Source organism: Calidris pugnax, unplaced genomic scaffold (genome assembly GCF_001431845.1).
Source record: "Calidris pugnax isolate Ruff unplaced genomic scaffold, ASM143184v1 scaffold127, whole genome shotgun sequence".
Lineage (NCBI taxonomy): Eukaryota > Metazoa > Chordata > Aves > Charadriiformes > Scolopacidae > Calidris > Calidris pugnax.
The window spans coordinates 1842315-1853004 of record NW_015090883.1 but is presented as its reverse complement, the minus strand read 5'-3'; the positions used below and the strand labels follow the sequence as shown (position 1 = coordinate 1853004).

Sequence of the window (10690 nt, the reverse complement as noted above, 5' to 3'; positions counted from 1 at the left end):
TTTAACAGAAAAGCAAAAAGAAGTGAAAATAGAAGATTGTATCTGATACCATAAGTTTCTAGGTTATACAGAATTAGAAAAAAAAAAGATATCCATCTCACTTCAATTGCATAGAGTACACAGACTCAAAGACAGTAATATTAAAAAAGACACAGTCAGAAATTCCCAAAAAAAAAAAAAAAAAAGAAGCAAGAGCATCATGAATCAGGGTTAATTTGTACCTGAGTGTAAAATTCATTCATCAAAACAGCACTTAAACAAGTTGTTACGGGATAATATGATCTGGTATAATTCAATACTTCCATTCAATTAGCTTGACTTAAGCTCGTTGGCAAAATAGTTCTTATCATCACCTTTCAGTCTTCCTGAGTTAGAAACATTATTTGTACAGCACTAGGCATAAATTCAGGAGTACAGTGTACTTGGCTGATTTAAGGATTAGAATTGTTTTAAAAACATTACAGATTAAAATTACCGAAGTGCCAAATATTGTTATTGAAAGCCATCAATAGAATAATTACATAAAAAAAATAATTAAGACTTACTTTTCCTGCTGCCATCAAGGACAATGCAAATTGATACCAGAGATGGAACTCTTCAAACGCAAACTTCATGGCTCTTTCTAGACACTAATTTTGGGGGAAAAAATTGATATTTAAGAGCACATTCTTCAATTATTAAGAAGATATACCATTATAAAAGTATTCCTATAGACTCATACCTAAAATACATGTAACTGAAAATTTAAATCATTCAAATAAATTATGTGAAAACAGCTGCCAGATTCTATATGGAAAAAAAAAGAATTAAACAAAAAACTGATTTCCCATTTATTATGTTTGTTTAAATACCCCTGTTGGTACTGTCCCATTTAGTCTGAAAAAAGGAATGATAAATATCAGCTTACTCAAGGTACCAACTGCAAAAGCAGTATGTAAGTCTTAAGTGAAAGGGAAAATTGTACACACAGTCTTCCTAAATTATGAATACATGATAAGCAGCAGCACCAATTTAAAGGGTGGGCGGGTGAAGGTTGACCTGACAGTATTATTTTTATTTTAAAAATTGTAACTTCACACTCAATATTCTGCTGAGATTTTCAGCTTAATAACTGAATGCCAAAAGGAAACTCATTATTACTATACATAATCAGATTGTGTGTGTATTATGTTAATAAATGTCTATTAAGAAAACTCAACATAGGATATATTTTCATAAAGTTGGAGAAGTTGATACTTGAAGTTTTTTTAATTTTCTAATAATAGAGACACAGAATACAATTGCAGATTATTCCAAAACGCTTGAGTTTCAAAGTACTAATCATCTAATTAGCGTTCTTTTTTCTTGACTTTAAGTTCTATTTACTTGGCTTCATTTGAAATGTGACAAGTTACATGAGGGTTTTTTCCTTCTTAAGATCACAAAACTGGTGTGTGTTTAAGGGATATGCAAGCGTATATGTGTATGTGACCTATGGAACAACAGGAACACCTTATAAACTGGATTCTTCTGAACCAAGTACCAAGAAGTAATTTCAAAGAGCAAGAGGCTCCATCAAGAAATCAATGAGAAACATGTAAGAAGCGATAGTAACCTGGAAAACTACAAGTTAAGATAATGTTTGGGATAATGGCAATTGACTTAAGTAACTGAAAACACATTCAGCACAATCCCTCTCCCAAAAGGCAGAGATGCAACTGTTGATGCTGCCTTGTAAAAAAATCACAACTGACTCATGAACAGGTAACGTTGAATGCATTACTGCATTTCGTTGCTCAGCACTACAGTCTCCTCCTCAAAGAATATGCTTGAAGTCAGAGAGTTGAAAGATGATTATCTAGGAAAATTTCTAGTCTGGAAAACATCTCTCCTAGTAGGACATTGATAAGCTCAACGTGTCATATCCTACAAAGCTTAAAAACCAACTTGATGACAGGCAGAGTACTTTTGCTTAGGAAAGGATTATGACAGTGGGAAGTTCTTTGATCTAATTGAAGAAGCCATAAGAAACTGAAAGCCTGTTGTATACAAACTCCATAAAGAAATGAGACCTTTTCCATTAAGCATTAGAACAGTTTAACAAGGATGAGAGATTTTTCATCATTTCATGTTCTTATATCACAACTAACTACTTCTGTAAGTAATCAGCTATAGCTAAAACAGAAGATGGTAGCAAGATATTGGAACTGATGGGTGAATACCATTTCCATGGTTAGAATAATGATGCTTTCTGACTTGAAGCTACAGCAGCTCCACCACAGCAATCATAATTAGCTCACAGAGAATGAAACCAGTGAAAAATTATATGCTTATTATGTAAGTGAACAGAATGTTTTTACATTTCTGAATTTGTGTTTACTGTAATACTTTAATTTATAAAACTTTCAGACTATGGGTCGCAGCATTTGAGGGCAGATATCCTCTAACCACTTACAAAACTGTAAGAGCTTCTTGAAGTCAATGTTTTCTGTGGGACTTTGGATGACAAGAACCTAAGAAAGGCAAGAATAACTGCAACCAAGAAGTTGAGCATATTGTGATATAAATAATACCTAAAGTGTCCCAAAGGATATAGTAGAGGAATCCCAGGAACCTGTGATATTCCTGTTAATGTAACGGTTGTTTAACGTTTTAAAAAAAGACAAAACCTCCACAACAAAAAAACCCGCCACCTGGACACCACAGGCGATACAAAAGAATCAGATTGGAACCCAGGGCTATACTATCCCTGCCTAGTTGCCAGGCTACTATATAAAAAGGAATGGTTGCCAGATGATTCAAGAAAAAAGAAATCGGAATTACCTTTTCAAGTTTAGTTTGGGTTGGTTTGTTTGTTTGGTTTTTGTTTTTACAATACTTGTTGATGTCTATCCTTTAAAAAGTTTTAGACTCAAATATATGGAGAGTCATCTCTTGCAGCTTTGGTGCAACCACCTAAAACTCCATGAAGGTGATAGTGTCTGTAGTGACAAGTACAAGGAAATATTCCTGATTGAATTATGTTGTAGGATGACAGTCTTGTACGAGCTTTCATACGCCTTGGTTTTGCAAAAGGCTTTCTATTGTACTGATTAAAACTGACTTGTGTGCACAACGTGCAGCTATGAAGTACTTTCAAGAAGAATACACAAATTCAGAGCTTTACATCACAGGAGATGCAGATTAAAGAGTGACTATCAACATATACTAGAGGAGAACTGGGGCTTTTTTTTTTTTAATACATTTTTATCTTACTAGAAGTCCTCTATTCTGGTAGAGAGAAACCATTTCTCAGCAAATCAATGCCTTCCTACCACACATGCTGAAGTATTCCATCTGGATACCAATAATTAATCATGGTCAGCAACAGCCTCCTGCTGCCGGGCGAGCACTGTTTTGAGCTTCAGAAAGATTTGCTCTGCCCAAAGAGCTGTAGTTGTTTCTCAAGTATAAAATTGTTAATGATACCTGAAAAATTCCTGAAGAAGTCACCATAATCTAACAAAACACATGCAAGTTGCAAGACATTTGAGATAGAGAACGCACTCTCCTACAGACCTGAAAAAGTAGTAAATTTGTTTAATTTTAAAATTTAATTTTCTATTAACTTCAAGGACATTTTACAAACTCCAAGGACCTTGGAGCACTCCAAATATTGTGAGGAGTAAAAGAAAGCTTTCTTTTGAAATAAAGCAACACAAATCCTTTTCCTAGGTAGCTATATCTATCATTTATATCCTTCCAGCTGTGTCTGTTTCATGTGTATACTTTTAAGCAGATCCATGGCTCCCCACCTAAAAATTACATGAATTTCTGTGCCATTAAACATTTACCACACATTTCACATAACTTTTGTGCTTGACCACCTGAAGTCACTTGTACACATTTAGACAGTGAACTTTTTGGGGTGGAAACTACCTCCTGTATTTATACAGTAGTCAGAATGACAGTGTCCTATATTTGTCTTGCCCTTAAGTACTAGCACAATTAACGTGATTAACAGAAATATGCAACAAAAGTACAGTTGAATGTTCACTATTATTGACAAACCTCTGAGAGCATTTCATATTGGCCTCTTCTCCCCAAGGCTATAGTGAGTAAATCGTAGACAACAGATGCACTTTGCAAACTGATGATGCGATCGTTTTTGTGTTCAGGTATTCTGCTCAGCACAGCATCACGGTTGGCCTGAAACATACCACCAAAAAGAGAAACAGAGTCAGTCACTGTAATCCAACCTCTACTTTTGCTCCAGTATCTACTGTTCTATTCAGATTGACAGTCAGCTGTTGATACAGGAGACACAGAGAGAGAGCATCTGCTACTTATTTATAGAGAGCAAAAATCACCAATTTTATACATTAGTGGTAAGATTTATGTTTCTATGGATCTATTTTTAATCACTTGATTCTGACTCCATACATTAAAATTACTGGAGAGTTCTCAGAAACCAAATAAAGGGGCTTTTTTAATATAATGTATATTCATCTTTCAAAAATGAATTTTATTTTTGTATGCTAGTAAAACATACTAGAAGGATGTTCAAATCCTCTGTTCTAGCTTTTGTAAAATAAAGTCATCAATTTATTTTCTTTTCCTAACATTATGACATTCTCCTCTCACTTGTGAGCTGCCTTGGACAGCCACACAATCACCTTCAGGAGTTACTGGTGAGAAGGGAAAACTGTCCCCAGTTCTGAACACAGGGCTGGAATCAGGCCATGTTTGCAGTGAGGCTTTGTTCTTTCAATCCTGTTTTGTGAAAGGCACATTGCAAACGTAATTCCTTAATTAAACTTTTCCTTTCGAGAATGAAGAAAGCTGAGCTAGAACTGGATTAAATGACTTGACCATGTTCACAGAGAAATCTTGTATAAAGTTCAAAGGATTAAATTCCGATTTCCCAGTAGCTAAGACTATCTATACTGAACTACCCAGTACTTACCCCAATATACCATCAAGCCTCTGAAAATACCATATCTTGGTATCCATTTCTAGATTTCTTAATGTTTAATATTCTCATTGGTACAAGTGCTAGTATATCTAGCAGTGTGAAATCAGAAGTTAAAGATTCTTCTCTTTCCTCCTCCCTGTTTCCTTTTATTTTTTTAATTACACAGGGCATGGCCCCCCCAATAAATTTGTTTAAATACACTAAATTTTAATGGGCAGCTTATTTCCCCCTTTTTTGGAGGAAAGGAATGACACAGATTAAGGGATAACAAGATGTTTTTCTGCTTTAACAAGATAACATTTTAAGCTCTGAACATACTCAACACATCTTCAAAATCAGAATAATTTAATAGGGAAAGAAATTTTCAAAGAGATACATGTAACATAAAATGCACAGACATTTCACGAATTATCAACTGAAAAATCCACAGCTTGGTTTGAAAACACACTCCCACACCCCCCAAACCAGACATTTTACTTTCTTTTGATCAAGAAGTCTTTGGCTTTCCCTTGCTACACTACATAAATATTTAGTCAGCTTCAAGAACTTCTTTCTTTTTAACTCCACATTTAATCACTATTTGACTCAATTCCTTGCAAGTAGAGAACAAGTTATGACTTAGTGAAAAAAACGGCTGACAAAGCAGTATTATAGCAGAGGATGCCCTGTAAGTATTAAAGATATCTTATATTTGAACAATAATCATCTGAATAATTATAAAACAGAACGCACGTGCAAACTTAAGTGCTCAGTGTTTCAGCACTGCCATGGTCTCTGACACGATAAATAAAAATTAGCTAAACTAATTGCCTCAGCTGGCCACACTTACCCTATACATACTTTAAGTCTAAGGCAAATGTGACAACTATAACTTAGTTGACCCACAGTGGAAGAAAGGATGTGATGAGCCATTTTACAATGGGCTAAGAATAGCCCACAAAGCTGAGCCCAGGAGGTGGTGACCAGTCAAACGAAGATTAGTTGGAGGCCAGTAACTAGTGGTGCATCCCAGAGATTGATACTGGGCTTGATCCTGTTCAAAGTCTTCGCTATGATCTGGCTGATGGGGCAGAGTGTACCCTCAGTGAGTTTGCTGATGAGACAGAACAAGGAGGAGGAATTGATTTGCCAAAGGGCTATGCTGCCGTCCAGAGGGACCTCAACAGGCTGGAGGAACGAGCTGACAGGAACCTCATTCAAAGGCTTAAAGAAAGATTTGGAAGTGCAAAGTACTGCACCTGAGAAGGAACAACCTCAAGCACCAGTATACTCTGGGGGCCACCCAGCTGGAAAGCAGCTTGGCAGGAAAGGACCTGAGGGTCTGGTTGACACCACGTTGAAGAGGAGCCAGCAATGTGCCCTTGCTGCAAAGAAGCCTGGTGGTATCCTGAGCTGCAGGGGTGTTGCCAGAAGGTTGAGGGAGGTGATCCTTCCCCTCCATTCAGCATTGGTGAGGCCACGCCATTTCTGGGTTCCCCAGTACAAAAGAGCTATAGAGCTTCTAGAGACAGTCCAACAAATGACCACTAGAATGAATAAGAGGCCGGAGTACCTCTTCTACAAGGAAAACCTAAAAGAGCTGGGACTTTTCAGCCAGGAGAATAGAATGCTTGGTGGGGAACCTTACCAATGTGTACAAATACCTGAAGGGATGGTAGAAAGAAATCGGAGCCAGGCTTTTTTCAGTGGTGCCCAGTGACAGAACCAGAAGCAGTGGGCACTAACTGAAACATGAGAGGTTTCCTCTTACCATCAGGAAACTTTTTTTTCACTGTGAGGGTGACTAAGCACTGGTACAGGTTGCCCATGGAAGTTGTGGAGTCTCCCTCCTTGGAGATATTCAAGAGCCATCTGGATACAGATGCAGCCTGCTCCAAGTGGCCCTGCTTGAGCAGGGGGGTTGGACAAAAAGACCTCCAGAAGTTCCTTCCAACCTTAATTATCCTGTGATTCTGTTACTACAGCTCAGCTGACACACAGGAGCATGTACACGCTCTGTAACATGAAGATGTCAGTCCTTCAGATCCCACCTTTCTACTCATTCCTGCCTGGATAAGGAAAGGCTGGTCCATGCTTCACAAGTGTAAAAGCCAGAATAGAGGGATGTCTTACAGTAAGAGTGATGGCAGAGTTGCAGCTGACTTTCCTCACTGGACACAATAAGACACTGTAGTAGCAGTCATGTGGCTAAAAGAGACCTTTTGTACTCTGCAATGTCCCTATAAGAGAATTGGAACACTTGAAAAGCATGGCACTATCTTTCCCAGAGTATTCATTTCTTAAATATTACAGTTTAAATCTTACTCAAAGTATCCTTTCTGAATTCGGAAATTAAGGGAACTCAAGGTAACAGAGAAGTAGCATTTGTAATCCACTGGCAAGATTCAATTTTCTGGATAAGTGTTACAGGAGATCTAATCCAAGGAAGAAGCTACGATGTTAGAGCACACCACTTCCCTGAAACTAGCAGCATGATTTAGGGCTGGTATATACAGAGTGATTTGATTACTTTTACTTAAACAAAAATGCTACTTAAGTCAGATCTTCATTCTGGTTTTCAACATTGACTTGAATAAGTTCTTGAAGGACAGAAGTCTCGACACTTTATCTGTGTTTTTGCTAATTCACAGACAATGCAAGGAATGGCTCATACTACTTTAATAACACAATATCATCTCAAAACACCAGTGATTACTCAGTCTTCCGTAATTGTTCTCATTTCTTCCCCAAATACTGGTTTCAAAATCATAAATCACATACTACTTCAATAACTGCTACAGCTAGAAAGTTAGCATGCACTGAAGCTGAAGTAACAGCTCTCAACTCTCAGAAAGGTTTGTAGTGATGAATATATTTATGCTGAATCTTCCCTTTCTGTCCTCCAAAACTAATATGAACAAATGACTTAGCTAAAGTAAGTCAATCATGTGAAAGATTTTATACTCCCCCAAAACAAACTCTTTTGCCTCAGATAACCTGCAATAATTACTTATAAAGAAAAAAGCTTGCTAAGGGTATATGCTGTACATTGAGAAGCATTTGATATAATTAGGCAGATCTAATTCACAAAGGAAAAGCTGTAAGTAACCCAAAGCAAGACTTAACCGGGCAGCACTTTTAATTTGTTTTTTTGGCTTCTTAATGCTGACATGCAAGGAAGTACACATGCAAATACAGTAATCAGTGGTCAGATCCTGCAGAACTGGGACTGAACCACATCAGAACTCTGTGTATCTCCATGAGCTGCTCAGGCACCTTCCAGAGGCCCCTTTCAGCCCTCAGTATATACTGCAGCAAAACCAACACATGGTACAGGGAGATGTTTGCTTAGTTGTTTTCTGGTGACAGATTCTGTCATGAACAAGGCAGATCACTAGGAATGGGGGAAGTAGTTGGCACTACAATGTAAACATTTGCCACTTTAAAATAGTTCAAACAGGACAATATTCACTAAAATGTTCTGATCCTCTTTTAACTGTATCAAAACAGAAATTATGCCAGAGCATGAAAGACCTGAACCACCTACAGAACTGAAAAGAATAAGTCTCACTGATGTGCAGGGAGACAGACTCCTATATGATGCCGCAGATTCTAGAGGTTCCACCCCTCCAGGTAGAAAAACAGCAAAAATTCCGGCTTCAGCTTTTCATTTCTGCCATTTAAGAACATAAAACTGACCTGGTATGAGAATGTCAGTTTGTGGCAGTTGATAAATGACTAGTTGAATCATATTAGAGGAAAATATGAAAGGTTGAGAGAAGGCACAAGTAGGCCATTGAAAGCAATCACATATTGAGAGAATGAGGACATTAAAAAAAACAAACAGTAGCAAACACTGAGTGACATCTGAGGCTTAATGCACCATCGAAAATACTTTTTGGCTATCTTTATTATGGTCATCTGGAAGCTTTTGATTTGGTTTGTACGACAGAAAGAGCTTACATTTTGAGCCTCTCTGAATGGCACCCAGCTGGTGTAACAGTGGTTTGTACTGGTAAGTGATGCCAAATGAAAGACCTGGCTTTGCGTTCACCTGCCTATGGTTAGAAGGAGCCTGTGCTCAGCCACTCTGAAGGAGAAAAATTCCTGCTCATAACACTTGCAGACCTCATCTTGCTGGCTCAGAGGAACAGAAGCTTGAGTTTCAGGAGTAACTGCCTGCTTTCCTAACAGGAAATGGAACACAAGTCAAAGTCAGACATGACCAAAAAAAAGTTCTATTTTCATTTAAAAAACAAAAACCAAGGAAAACACACACATACAGAACACACACATTTGCTCTATTTTACCTACCATAGATTCACTAATAAGCAGCAACAGTAAGGCTTCTTCTGTATTTTCTTGAGGACAAAAGATGCTGTTTAAAAGGAGAATTTAATTATTTAAGCAGGACACATTACTTTTAGGAGTAGCTTACACAAATATAGTAAGAGTACTGTAAAAAATTTCCAGACAACAAAGAGAACAGAGAGTAACTTGCACTGAAAAACGATTGGTAAAAATGCATTTCTTCGCAATGCTCTAAATTTGCATTTCAGAACAGTTGGCCATACACAGTAAGAGAACAATACCCCCACAGCTCTCAGAGTTGAACACATTCAAATATCCCAAAACTGCACATAATGTGTCCATAGTTTAACTAGCCTCTGACACCTCATCTATCTGAACTGAATCTACATCAGCGATTCAAAGGTCAGCAATGAAAAACTCTCTCACAAGAACAAGACAGATTTGGTATTTTAGGCAATATGTGGATAAATGTTTCTACTCGTCTTTCATCATATATGTTTGAGAATTCTTTTCCTGACGCATTCAATAGCTGTGAATATTTTTAAACAGAGCCGTGGCAATCTCTGCCTGCTTGCCATAACTACTGCTACTTCCAAGCAGTTAAAATCTTTGGTTTTAATGAAGTACCCTTCCTTATGACTTAATACCAAGGGTTTGCACAGGATTAGTTTGCAAACTTTACTGCTTTCTGTCAACACTGGATGCTTTCTGAACACTTTTCTGTGCTGGTGGAGGGACAACAGTAGTCTGCATTGGGTACGTGACGGGTAGGAATTCATTCATTCTCTCTTTCTCTCTCTCACACACACACACTCTCAACCAGTGAGTTCACATTTCTTCTTTAAACTGTTTCTCAATTAGCACAAGTACTATTTCCTGTTATTTCAGACCAATAACTCTTTAAATATAGAAAATAATCTCTTGTTGTTAATGAGCAATTCCTACAGTGCCCAAGGATGCTTAAACTACAATAAATCACAAACAGGGAACAAAACTCGTCTGAGATTCAAACACCTTTTGCGTCTTTTTAAATGCACTAGAAATGTAAGCAGTAATTAAATATCTGAAAGAAAATGGAAACTAAACCACATCTGAACTCCAGGCGGTTTGAAACTAACACTGCAAACATTTTACAGCAGCTAAGACCCCAGGGCAGTTGTTCTGTGGTCGGATTTTTATTTTTTAATCAATGCAATTTGCTCACCAGATTTTGAAGAGTATTCTAAATCTTAGAAGACATTTTTATTTTTACATAACGAAGCAATTTCAAAACACAGTTACTCGTGAGTAAAAGAACCACATAGGACAGAAAATGAGAAGTGAAGGGGAAGCATCAAAGCACTCTCCATTTACCTATCCAGTCTTCAATGCAGAATTTAGCAACCTGGAAGTAGATTTAACCTGACCGATGAGTAGTAGTTCCCAGAAAGCAGAATAACAATTGAAAATAGTTGCTGGAGAAATTAC

The 10690-nt window shown here is 37.4% G+C and overlaps 1 protein-coding gene across 1 annotated transcript in view; it reads right to left on the bottom strand.

Annotated features, from left to right (window-relative positions):
• Positions 1 to 10690, bottom strand: part of TTC7B (tetratricopeptide repeat domain 7B) — a 136459-nt gene that overhangs the window by 83485 nt on the left and 42284 nt on the right. The window contains exons 8-10 of the mRNA XM_014947063.1: positions 9227 to 9290; positions 4030 to 4167; positions 546 to 629 (exon numbers count right to left, since the gene is read on the bottom strand). Of these exons, the coding sequence (XP_014802549.1) occupies positions 546 to 629; positions 4030 to 4167; positions 9227 to 9290 (286 nt within the window). The remainder of the gene's footprint in view (positions 1 to 545; positions 630 to 4029; positions 4168 to 9226; positions 9291 to 10690) is intronic.